General features: G+C 36.2%; 1 protein-coding gene across 1 annotated transcript in view; it reads left to right on the top strand.

Annotated features, from left to right (window-relative positions):
- The window catches only part of UBR5 (ubiquitin protein ligase E3 component n-recognin 5), a 77,328-nt gene that overhangs the window by 25,064 nt on the left and 39,134 nt on the right, over positions 1-13,130 (top strand). Inside the window, exons 10-16 of the mRNA XM_039706354.1 lie at positions 1,738-1,854; positions 1,934-2,044; positions 2,748-2,902; positions 4,787-4,904; positions 5,710-5,894; positions 6,704-6,813; positions 8,411-8,523. Coding sequence (XP_039562288.1) covers positions 1,738-1,854; positions 1,934-2,044; positions 2,748-2,902; positions 4,787-4,904; positions 5,710-5,894; positions 6,704-6,813; positions 8,411-8,523 — 909 coding nt within the window. The remainder of the gene's footprint in view (positions 1-1,737; positions 1,855-1,933; positions 2,045-2,747; positions 2,903-4,786; positions 4,905-5,709; positions 5,895-6,703; positions 6,814-8,410; positions 8,524-13,130) is intronic.

The following is a 13,130-nucleotide window of genomic DNA, read 5'->3' as shown; positions in this document are numbered from 1 at the left end:
TGAAGATTCGTGTATGCTGATGAAGTAGAGATGCATCTCATTAGGCTACAGTAGGTTCTGATGACAGTTCTTTCTCAGAATGTGCAATGTTTATGCCATGGCATGTATTAATAGTCATGATGTGGATTAGCAGTTGTGTTACTTCTTTGCTATGTTGGTAGATATCCTCCAGAACAAAATAGTTCTCTAATGATTTAACAAATTCTAGAGACTTTTATCAGGTTATAAAAGATAATTGCTTGTGATTGCTTCTGTCCTTTCCTCCTGCTACTTTTCTTTTTCTCAAAATACTGGTGAGCATTTGGTAAGAGCTGTATTGAGTGAATCCTGTGTCACTCAAGGACACATTCACACCTTTTGGAACGTGCACTTCTGGGCATGAAAACAGTAAAAAAATAGTGTAAGTCCAGACTTAGGAAACTAAAAGTGTTTCCACTTTTAAACTTCTGTGGTGAAAAGTCTCCTAATTTCGAGGACAGGTAAATGTACTGGATAGTGGGACTTTTTTATTGGCTCCCTGAGTTCAGTTTCCCCTCAGATGGCTGAAGTACTTAAACATGGTGTATTGTAATGAGAGTCAGTTAAATATACTGATCTGGGGAGATGCCCACTGCAGAGAAGACCAGGTATCATCTTTCAGGTCTGTACCTGCACAAGACAGCATTTGATTTTATACTAGTTTAAGTTGGGTTTTGTTTTTTTTTTCATTTTTTATGAAGCTGTAAGTGGAGGAAAAAAATTATTAGTAGTATGGAACTTCAGAAAGAACATGTTTGTCCTACAGCTGCACTTGCTGAGGAGCAGTGAAACATTACAAATGTTTCTCAGTAAACAGAATTTCATGTTTTGTGAAATCACTCAAATTCTCTGTAGTTTGAGATCTGTTTCAATGCAAGGAGGAACAGGAATTTGTAAAAGTGAGGTTGTAACATTGTATAGTTGCATTGATACAAAACCCAGTCTAAGAGGAAGGAAATCAGACCTCTGAGGTCCCTGTAGGTGTAGGATGAAGCAAATGAACAACCTGATGCCGTCTAAGTAGTAGAAAGATACCAGATGAGTTTTGATAAAATGTTTAAAAGGAGAAAAGGGCAAGAGGAATAACCAATAATTAGAAACTTTCCCAGCATGTCAGGTTATAATGGTGCATACTGATTTTTTAAAAACTGGATGTTGTTTGCAGTTACTTACTTTCGGAAGTGAAAGGTAAGATGATAAATGATAAAATATAATTTAACTGATAAAACAGTGAATTTGATAATTGATTTCTTGGGTAGCTTGGAAAATACCTTCCTGACTATACTTAGAAATGGAATAGTGGAATTATGCTGCTATTTTGTTAATTTCAAACAGCCGTAATTTCATGCAGAATTTTGTTTTTCATCATCGCAAGTCAAAAGATCTTCTCATATCTAATTTTATGAGCCATGTTGTATTCTTAAAGCACCATGTAAGCTCTTAATAAACTGTCCAGGTTAATTGCCATGTATATGCTATTGCTAAAAGTCTTGGAAATAATATCTTTCTTTATTCCCATACTTCATCAGAAACAATGATGTTTTGTGTGAGGGGGCATGCTGATCTTGAGCCAGTCTGGATAAAGCTTTATTTTCAGGTTCAGCAATCATGGGTGCTCTGAAAAAAAATAAATTCCAAGTTCATTTTTTTGCATTTATATGTTTTTATAGATGTATTTATAATATAATTGTCTTAGACTTCGTATTTCTGTGTTTGTAGGATGGAACAAAGTTTATTTCTATTGGAGCTCTATATTCTGAGCTTGTGGCTGTTAGCAGTAAAGGAGAACTCTATCAGTGGAAATGGAGTGAATCAGAGCCTTACAGAAATGCACAGGTACTGTATAGCTTTAAATATTCCCCATTGGAATTATTTATATGCTTTGAATATCTAAAATACTTTTTTGTTCCTAAAGAATCCTTCACTACATCATCCACGAGCCATGTTCTTGGGGTTAACCAATGAAAAGATTGTGCTCCTTTCTGCAAATAGTATTAGAGCAACTGTTGCCACGGAAAATAACAAGGTATGAAATGTTTGCTGGTTGCTGAATTTGACAAAGCTGGGTTTTTTCAATTGCTTGCAGTATAGTGTAGAGAAGTTGTTTATTCAGCTTTACGTGCACCTGAAAGTACTCAATTCGTTTGCTCATTCCTTTCCTTTCCTCCCCATGAAATGCAAAACGTTTTCTTAAAAAGATAATTATCAGATTTAGAGTTGAAACAGTGAAAAGGTTGCCTGATTATATGAAACACTTGAGTTTTTGCTTTTACAGTAGAAACTCACTCTGGTTTGAGAATAGAGAAGCTTGTTAATGTTCTGTAGAGATTTAGTAGAAAAATTAAGGACATTGAAGCTTTCAGTGATGTAAGTTAGCTAAATATGCTTTTCAGCCCAGTTAGAGTGAACTTGAAATTGATTTGGTAAAGACACCAACACATCCATATACTTTGACAGGTTTCTCCTTTGTTATTTTTTCAACCTTTTTTGTTAAGGTTGAGGACTGGAAATAGAGGGGAAAACAATTCTGGAAAACTCTGTTTTGGGGAAAGAAAGATTAGGGGATAAATTTCTGAAGGGTATAATTGTTTATTTGTTTTGTGATATATCCCCCTCCCCCATTTCAAAACCAGTAAATATTACATTAAAGATGCAACTGATGTGCGACTTTTCTTTTTCTTTTTTTTCCCTCCCTACCTTGTCTGTTCCTTTCTTTCCTTCTCCCTTAGGTTGCTACATGGGTAGATGAAACTTTAAGCTCCGTAGCCTCTAAATTAGAACACACTGCACAGACATACTCAGAGCTTCAGGGAGAGCGGATTGTTTCTTTACATTGTTGTGCTCTTTATACGTGTGCTCAGCTAGAGAACAATTTGTATTGGTGGTAAGTAAGTGCTGTGTTTGTGTACAACAGTGTGGATGCTCTGGATGTCTCCATGTCTCTAAAACTGCTGAGCCACCATTGTTCTGAGTTTGGTAAATCTGCACTTGATCTTAGGCTCCCTTTATAAAACATATTTATTCTCTTTTTTAATGCCTAAAGCTTTTGGATCCAGTTATAACATCTTAAACAGAATAAGGTCGTTCTTTTAGGAGATATAAGTGCTTTATCATTCACATGTATCAGTACTACTCAGGATCAGAGAATAATCTTCTCTATGCCTTTTGGGTCTTTCAGATTATAAATATGGAACAAACTTTCCCACACATGAAGTCGATGTTCCTCTGTCTGGCTCTGTTAGAAGATTTGGTCTGTTAGTTTGTGGTCTAAATCTTAAAGAAGGGGGAAATAACATTAAATGCTTCCTCTGGAGTTTGTTGTTAAAATATAACCTTTTCAGACATAAAATATGAAATATTAGTTAAAATATTTTAACTAATAGCTTCATTATTAAGAAGCTTACACCAAAAAAACCCAAAAACCCAAACAAAACAAAGGAGAAAACAAACCCTCAAAAACAGTATTTTCAAAGGGCTCTGCAATGAGTTTCTAATTTAAGGGAATTAATTGAGTAATACTAATGCATTGTCAGCATGCATTATTTTTCAGTGTGCCAGGAATCATTGCATTGTATATCATGCCTAAAGTTCAAGTGGCTTAGAGGCATGGATGAGCTCAATACTCGATGATGAGCTGGAAATGAGAGCATTGAAAATTAATTGTATGAAACAGCTTTCTCATTAAATTGTATTAACTCTGGAAAATATTTAAGTAGACTTGTAGCTAGACTTGTAAACTTCTGGTTCTTGGCTCTTTCATTATGTCATGGCTGACATGGCACACTTGAATTACTCTGTGTATAGATACTGCTAAGCTGTAGCACTGGAGATACTTGGCTGTTAGAACCATCCATGTTTACTGGGATAATTGTGCATAATACAAAAATACTTACTAGTGTTTACATGTAGTCTCTGGAAGCAATTAATGATGTAATGTGTCTTTTTCTGGTTAAATGTCAGCTGTGGTGATTTTGTGTTACCAGATTGATACAGACAGAAGCTTCTGTTACTATTGATACCCTGAGTACAGTGATCTGTAGTACATGAGACAGGATTCCACTTTCCATTTTTTCACAGGACTGATGCTTTTTACATTTTACTTAACATGAAAGAGCTTTTTGAATCAAAGCTTATAACTGTATAAGCTACTGACTGAAACATTAAGTATCAAAATAATAAGCATGCTTAACTCTGTATGCAGGCATGATTTTCAACTAAACCAAGCGGATCCAATTACAAAAGAAGTTGTTTTTTTCCCCCTCTCGCAGTGGAAGTTGTTGTAAGAGCCCCAGACTCCTTCAGCCATGTCTCCAGAGAGAAAGTGAGGCTTTTAGAATTTGGAAATAAAAATCACATTCCTCAGAGGATGCAAATTCTGGAAATTATCACTATTTGTGGGAAAGATACTCACAAGTTCAGAGAGGCAAGCTGCATCTTGAAAGCTGTGACTGGAGTAAACCACTTGTGACAGAGGTTTTGCAGCACTTCAGACTGGAAGGAAAGCCATTTGGCAATGAAGTGCTAAGTCGTGTGCTCTGCCTCTTCCTCCTCCTCTGTATAAATTGGGGTAGTTGAGGTGTATTTGGAAAGTTGGGATACATATGTAAAAAGATGACATTTCTGCAGTGCTTTGAAATTTTGGAGAAGGTGGCACACACACTTGAATGTTTGCTCATTATTACATTAAGCAGAAGGAATAAACTCTTCAGAGTTCTGAACAAAGCTTTTCTTTCACAGCCTTTTTAAAATAACATGCATTTTTCCACAGGGGTGTAGTTCCTTTCAGCCAAAGGAAGAAAATGCTGGAAAAGGCCAGAGCGAAGAATAAAAAGCCGAAGTCTAGTGCTGGTATCTCCTCTATGCCAAACATAACTGTTGGAACCCAGGCAAGTACAGCTGTCAGCAGTGGCATTTTCACTATGCTATATGATGAGCTTAAAACGTGCTCTTAAAAAAACCCAACAAAATTAATTAGCACAAAAAATTATGCACAAAAGTGATAGCAGTAATGGGAAATAGTATGTTTGAATGATATGGCTGTGTGTGGCAGTGTCCTGTTAGTATTGTTGCTGTTCTACAAGTATGACTCTTGCTGCACAGAACAAGCTGTACTTATGCAAAGTACTTCTATTTTAACTTACCTACTGATTCTGTATTTTGAGAGAAAGTAAGTATAGAAATACAATTCCCTGTAGAACAAATACCTTTGTAAATGATGAGGCATTTAAATGCCTGCACTATTAATATCTGGGTTTTGATTTATTTATGCAGTGTGATAGACCTTTGGTTTGAAGCCTTTACCAAAAAGGCTAATAACTGGTACAGAGGATTTTGTTTTTTTGTAAGTATTAGAACTAATATGAGACAAAGCAGCCCTTTCCCAGGGACCATATTTCTTTTGATTGCAGAGCCATTCTAATTGTCACTGTGATGAGTCTCTGTTATTGGATTCATAGTTCCTTTTGTGGTTGAGCATCTAAATATTATATGTTAAACAGTTTCAATGCTAAAGCTGTTGCTTTGAGCTGTGAATTTCATAACAGCTTCTTTTTCCATATGTAATGCTGACTTTCCTCTTCACCTGATTCCATAAGTTTTCTATTTTGACTACTGCATCAAGAAAATAACATACTTACCGTTTCCCTCAGTAGAATTAATTTTTCTCATAGAAATAAATATTTCTTTTTCCAGGTGTGTTTAAGAAATAACCCCCTCTATCATGCTGGAGCAGTTGCTTTTTCAATCAGTGCTGGAATTCCTAAAGTTGGTGTGCTAATGGAATCTGTTTGGAACATGAATGACAGCTGTCGTTTTCAGCTTCGGTCCCCTGAGAGCTTGAAAAACATGGAGAAGGCCAGCAAAACTACTGAGGCAAAGTAAGTGTGGAGCCCACATGCATGTGTACACAGATTGTTCACATGATAGTCTCCTGAACTGGGGGGCAATAATGGAAAAGGAAGGTCAGATTTTTGTAATGTTGAAAATTTTGTGATCTTTATGAGGTACTAGGTTTCTTGTAAACTTAGCTAGATGTGCAGAAATGCTCACTGTAGGAAAGGTGTCTCACTTCTGTGAAAGCACTACGTACATGTGAAATGCAGGAGTATTAAATGAAGGCTTGCCTACAGTGTTTCATAAGGTTTCCAAGATTTTATATTTTAATAGCAGAAAATGGAACCAGCTGTTTCCTGGCTCTTCGTGAGATGAAACAGGTCTGTTTGAGCCCCTCCATAGTTTGAAAGAAAAATCTTTTGGGTTGGCAGGTGCCATTTAAATGTTTCTTAAAACAGATGTAACAATTTCAAGTAAAGCTTGAAAATGTTTAGCAGCTCCAGAGTTTCAGGTTACTGTATAAAGCTAATAATTCTTTGTTTCCTCAAATGAAGGAAACAAAGCTCATCATGTTTATTTTCTGTAATAGTGCATCTCTGCTCTTAATGTTAAATGTTAAAATGCTAATGTTAGTTAATGTTAAAAAGCTAATCCCTGATGAAGCAGCATTGTACCATCCCCAGCTTCAAGATTTATAGCCTTTTCTGTTAGGATGGTTGTTTGCAAGTGTGGAGTTACTCCTTTAAGCTGTTGTTAAAGAAGCAATGCTGGCATACACAGGTGCTTTGTCCATTGTCACAGAAAAGATTTCACTTTTTTCTTTCTTCATTCTGAGTACTAACTTTTATTCTAGACCTGAAAGCAAACAGGAACCAGTGAAAACTGAGATGGGTCCTCCACCATCCCCAGCGTCCACTTGTAGTGATGCATCTTCAATAGCAAGCAGTGCATCAATGCCATATAGTAAGTAATGTGTAGCTCAGAGTAAATGTAAATAATTATGTAGATAAGAAGTTTTCATAAAAGACAGTTCTGTGGTAAGTCTGTACTAATTGCAGAATCCTTTGGTCTTTCAGTCTATACTGCAGTGTAGGTAGAGGCTTTTGTAATAGACTTTGAATAATCTGTGAATTGTCAGAGTTAAATAAATGTCTGAGCAGTGACTCCTCGATGTAAGGTGTATCTGTGCAAGTGTAACAGTTCTCAGAATCAAAAGTATCTTTCAGGAGATGATCAAGAGGAAATTCTAAAGAGAAATTTATTTTTAGTTGCAATGTGATAATGAGTTTCTTTGCAGCCAGGAAGTTGAACTCGTTTTGAAAAACTTCTTTAAAGATTAAGCTGCTGTTGAACAGCTTGCCTTGTAATTGAAAGTCAGTGTAGAAAGCAATAGTTTGTATCTATTACAGAAAATGTCTAAAATGAGACATTCTTTACTAACATACAAAAGCAGTCAGGAAAGTTTCATGGTGCAAGTTGTGCTTAAAAACCTGAAAGGCTACACCCAAATTGTGTAACTGGACTCCTTAAGCATTTTTTCTCTCAATTTAAACACATACATTTATAAAATGTAATTACAATGCCATCATTTGAAGAAATCTTCTCTCTGCAGCTTATTCTTCTAATTGCTCACAAGTTGCAGTTTTAAGCAGCATTGACCTAATGACTCAAATGGCCTTGTGCAGGGACTGAGAATCTCATCTGCTCAGATCTGCAGTACTTACTAATTTTACTAGTAGTATTTTACTATCGATTTCTTTTGCAATGAATCAAATGTAATTTTCCACTGACTACAACTTTTCTTGGGCTTTTGAACTAATGTTTGGACTTAACTGTGCAATTAGCTTAGAAGTTCTCTGCTTCTTACTTTAAATATGTTGATAGTGTTAATTACACTATATACTCAACTTGGAAGAGTAAAGGTTCTTGTCAGTGTTAATTTAGTCATGTTATGTATTTAGATTTGATTCTGAGTGTACTACACTTGCTGTTCAGATAAAGTCTGCAACAAATCTAACTCTACTGCAATTGCCATTAGCCCAAATAGCTATTTTCTGCCTCATTTGCTATTCTTCTAGAAGTTTACCAAGCAATCCATATGTGGTAGGCAAGCAGACTTTTTGTAAGGTTGGTGCAAAGCACTGTAGCAGGGGTGCCTGAGTGTTCTCACAGTGTCAGTCATTTCACTTACAGCACAAGTATGTGAGCCCTGCCAAAACAGGGCTTGTTCCTTGTATTTTAATTTTTTGTGTTCTATTTAAAATATTATTTAAAATTTTAAAAAGGATTCTAATTACTTTTCTTAAATATCTTTAAAATTGCTTTGCTTGTCATATAGACTTTGTTTCCAAATCCATAGAAAAACATGAAAGTGACGTGATATATTTGTTAGGTAGCTCTGACTCTTAAAGTTGTGTTCTTGTTAACCTCTTGTTAATTTCTACATTGGACTGCTGATAATCTTTGGGGGGAAAGGTTTGGTGTATGCTGAACATTGCATTTTGATGCTTTGATTAAGTATGTCAAGTCTCTCTTTTTGGTGCTAACTTTTTTGTCTCAGAGCGACGACGATCCACTCCTGCCCCAAAAGAGGAGGAGAAAGTGAATGAAGAACAGTGGTCTCTGAGGGAAGTTGTGTTTGTGGAAGATGTTAAGAATGTTCCTGTTGGCAAGGTTTGTCTGAAATCTAGAATACACTGCCCCACTGTTTTTGGGGAGGGGAGAAAAAAGGGTTTTGCTTTTAGATAAGCTAACTGTTTTAAAAAATCATGCTTTCAGGGATGCTGGAGAATTTTTCTGATGAGTATGACTTTAGCTGTGTTTATATTTGTCCATAACATAATGATAATAATAGGGTGGGTGTATTGTGAGTAAAACATGATAAATATTTAAAAATTCTGGTTTTTTTAAGTTGAAACCACAGTATTACAAAAAGCAGATGTGGTTTTATCCAAAATACTATTTTGTTGTCTTGAGTAATAACTCCCACGTGTCCACTGAGATTGTGAAGAGTTCCACCTGTTATGACTGACTTTTACATACAGATAGGTAGAATATTTGGGTGAATCTAATGTTCTGGCAAGCAAAGAACATAAATATTTTTGTTAGAAATTAAAAGCCTCATTAATATGATTAAAAAGTTACTTGATTTATTACTCCAGAAAATCCCTTTGTTTAATCCTTGTAATGTTTTCTTTTTTTTTCTAATCAACCTTTGCTCTGACTCAAGAGTCGTATAGAGGAAAATACTCCCCTTTCTCTTTTGGCACTGTTGTGTGATGTTAGGAGGGATTAGGTCCTCTAGACAGTTCTCTGGTATGCTTTTCAAAAATACAAGCAATGAGAAAACTGATAAGGTTTTCCTCAAAAGGAAAAGATTGGTTTGCTTTCTATTTGATTCTTAGAAGATTGAAAAAAAATGTTATCAGAAGAGGATCAATAACTGTCCAATAGAAGGCAGCTGGAGTTAGTAAAGAGTTATTTTACTTGCATCCCTAATGAATTTACTTATGTGGCAGTGTAAGATTTGCCTTTGGCAGTATCTTTGAAAGGAACAGGCTCACGATGAATTTGCATTTTCAAGTTTAGGTCATTTCTGTAGAAGGGAATATGGAGCAACTTAGCTCATCGTAACACTTCAATTTCTCAAAATAAGTTTTTGAGATCTAGTTGAAGTTGCTGAAACCATTGTTTTCTTCTGATACCATCTTTGGGAAAGTCCCTCTTGTCCTTATCTGTCCTTCTTGTTTTAGATCCTAAGATTTTCAGTACAGAGACTGTTCCACTATTTGTGTATACAGTTGCAAAGGTGTCTGTGCATTGCATGAAGAACTACTATAATCAATATAAAAGAGCTTGAATTTTAATGTTTACATTTTCACTGGAGTGCTAAAATCAGTATATGGCATATCTTCTGAACAGAGTTACTGGTGCTAAGTCTATTCTAGATCAGTTGTTCATGGCAAAAATGCTTGTTTTCCTTTATGAAGCACGCTGTCCTTTTCCAGTGTTGCATTCTGCCACTCATGTTTTTCCTTTGGCAGTTTTGTAATACTTTAGAGCTCAGGCAGAATCCAGCACACAAAATCATAACTATTTTTTGCCTGGTGGTGTCCAGGTTAAAGTTAGAAATGCAGTTTATTACATGGCAATAAACAAGTTTAAGCCTTGTTACATGTTCTGTTTGTAATTTGGATCAGTTGTATGATTGTATGATGGAAACCAGAGGCACCTCAGTCTGCAGAAGAGTTACCCTTGGCAGTTTTCTCCTACAGATTCCAGAGTAACGTTGTTCATTATGGAACAGTAACGTTTGTAACTGAGCTTGTTGTGAGCTGAATTATACGCAAGAGGATTGAATTCTGAATAATCTGACTGTTGTATCCATAAGTAAATTTTGAATGTGTTTGTATGGACGTTCAGACTGCAAAAATGTGATTAGATGGGTTTGGGCTCTTAGAACTTCATGAGTTAAGAAATTCTACCCTTTTACAGTCCACCCAGATATACATTAATCTGGTCTTCCATGGTCTTCTGTTTACTGACTGACCACCTGAAAAGTCACATCTTTGATGTATTATTATGGGTGGCTTCAGTGGCATGAGCATCTTGCAGGAGAATATACTATTCCATTGTAACCTGGGATCATGTTGGCCTTGGCGTTTCAGAAAATTGGAAAGGCTTTGAAACAACTTTGAGTTTTAAGAACTTGATGTTAGAAATCGTGGTGTCAGTGGAGCAACACTTAGCTTCTCTCAAAGTGTCATCCAGTAAAATATGTGGTCATGAAGCATGTGAATACTTGGGCATCTTTGAGAAATGCACACTGCTAATTTAGTGGATATTTTTTGAGCACGGTATGAAGTCAATTGCACTAAACTAATTGATTTCTGAGGCCAAAGATATTGCTTTATGTAATGATTCAGATTTGAAGGAGTAAGTGGAATAAAGCAATTATTTTTGTCCTTTTATCTGCAAGAGCATCTGAAAATTTAAACATTTATAAATCTTCAAAATAAAATGAATGTGTGGTAGCCATGAGCTTTTGTCAAAATGTTTGCTGTCTTTTAAAATTTTGTATGTAATTCTTTGTTTTACACAAAAAGAAAAAATTTCACTTAGTCTTCAGGAGGTGGAATTTAGAGATAGGAAAGAAAGGGATAGGAAGTTCAGGTTTACTGATGTGCAGCCTGTGTTCCTGAAGTGGTTTTGTTTCTAGAAATGTTACGTCTCTGGGCTTTTGGATGTATGCAGCAGCTTCACAGTGTCTCTAAAAAATGTTTGTTTAAAATCCTTCCATGACCCCTGCTGTGTTCTGTAGAACGGAGGGCAGGTAGAAGGTGTTGGCTTCGAAAGCGCCCCTGTCTCTCTGGGCGCTTTGTGGATAATGTACCAGCTCTCCCCTGAGTGCTGAGATCCAAGATGAGTGTTTGTGATCATTCTGATACCAGTAGATTGCGCAGTCTGCATTTTACACACTGCTTTGTAAGTGTGGATCTCATATGATGCCAAAGCAGTGAATGACCAGAGAGTCTGACAAGAGTGCAGAGTCTTTACACTGAGGTGGTGTTGAAAGAGATTAAGAATGCATGTCTGCTAGATACTCTCTTGTAGTTAGTCATCTGCTTGCTCCTTGGAATTTATTACCTTCCAATCTCATTTCAATTTAAATCCTTCATGGCTTGGAATGAAATTAAGCCTTTATTCCTCCAAGTTCATCACTAGGTGGAGGAGATAATCATTCAAGGATTATCTACCTGATGAAAGACTGATGGAATGAAATAGCCTGGCGCTTGTCCCATCTCTTATCTGCGCCGGTGAGAAGTCTGATGGAGTGTTCTTTAGTGTTGTTGAGAAAAGATATGGGCTGAAATCAGCCTTTGTTACTGCTCACTGGTGTCAGAGGGATAAAAGCTTTTTTCTGTTGATCCCATGCACTTGGGGATATTCTACTTCACCACATTGGCTTCTGGATCTTTTCTTCTAAAATGGCTTAAATGGTGTCTGAAACCACTGCTAGAACAGAGGGATGGGGAACCTGGGTTGGAGCTGCTTTTTTCTTCTTTGGCAGCTACGGTTCGTTTTGGTCTGAGGCTTTCCATTGGCAGTGTCCAAGGCCTCCCCAAACTCCTTCTGGTCATCAAAGTTATCCTCAACCAGGTGAGAATCCTGTGTATTACCAGTTTTGCAATTCCTATACCCAGAAAGCCTATCAGCTCCTAGGAATTTTGTAAAACATAGATTTGGATTGAGTAGTTTGTTCTTACTTTTTATTGCGTTATTTCAGTCACTTGATTTTGTTTTTTTCCTTTGATTCCTGTCTGAGATTGAAGCCTTCCACATGAGAAGCATAAATTGAAAGAGCTCAGACTGGTTCTTGCCCTAGAAGAGTTACCCACTCCCTATTATGAATCTATTTGTAATCTTTCAAAATAGAGTATTTCTTAAAATTGTGTCAGTATTTCTTTGAAGGTAAAGAAATATTTCTTTCTACCTTTGGGATAGAGATAGGCCTTTCTGTGGTGTTAAAATTTCTTCCATTTCAAGAAGAAGATTGAATAGGATGTTAAAATTTTATTTTCCCTGGTCTTCTGCTGCTATGTTTTGAGGAAGAATGTGGTGATTTTGGAGAAGGAAAGATTCAATGATTTCCAGTGTTATTCTGGTGTTAGGGACTGTGGAAGTGGTTTGATAGTAAGGATAAAGGAGTTAACAACTGTATTCATCTTTTAGTTTCTCAAATAATTTTTTATTCTATTAAGAAGACCAGGTGTTATCTTGTAGTTGAAAATGTCCTAAAAAGGTATTCTGCTTTTCAGAAAAAAATTCTTTAGTTTTCCATTTTGTTGCTTGCTTTTTTCATTCAATTCATTCTCTTAATTAAGTCCTAGTAAGGCACAAATTGTGTATGTAGTGATGTAAAATGCTTGGTTCTAACTGGTGAAACTTCTGTCTTAGCAGTATTGGCAGTTCATTACTTGTGTAAGATAAAGCATCTCAGTCCTTTAGGGTTTTGCATTTTATTTTCGTATTGAGTTTTTAAATTATCTCAGACTTACATAAATTTGTTCCATATTTATCTTGTTTGGTGCTGGCTCATTATGCCACATGTTTGCTTTGGAGCTCTCTATGTCCAGCTGCTGTCAAATGCTTCACTCAAGGTCATTGCTCACTACGTCAGGGGATGGTTTTATTTTCCTCCTGTATAACAACCAACAGCTGTAGTAGTAATTTTAACTAAAGAACTGATTTTAAGTTTGAAGAGGTGATTGTCTTCTTAG

This window comes from Passer montanus, unplaced genomic scaffold (assembly GCF_014805655.1).
Source record: "Passer montanus isolate IOZ18808 unplaced genomic scaffold, ASM1480565v1 scaffold19, whole genome shotgun sequence".
Lineage (NCBI taxonomy): Eukaryota > Metazoa > Chordata > Aves > Passeriformes > Passeridae > Passer > Passer montanus.
The sequence above is the reverse complement of the archived record's forward strand: the minus strand, read 5'-3'. Positions and strand labels throughout refer to the sequence as shown.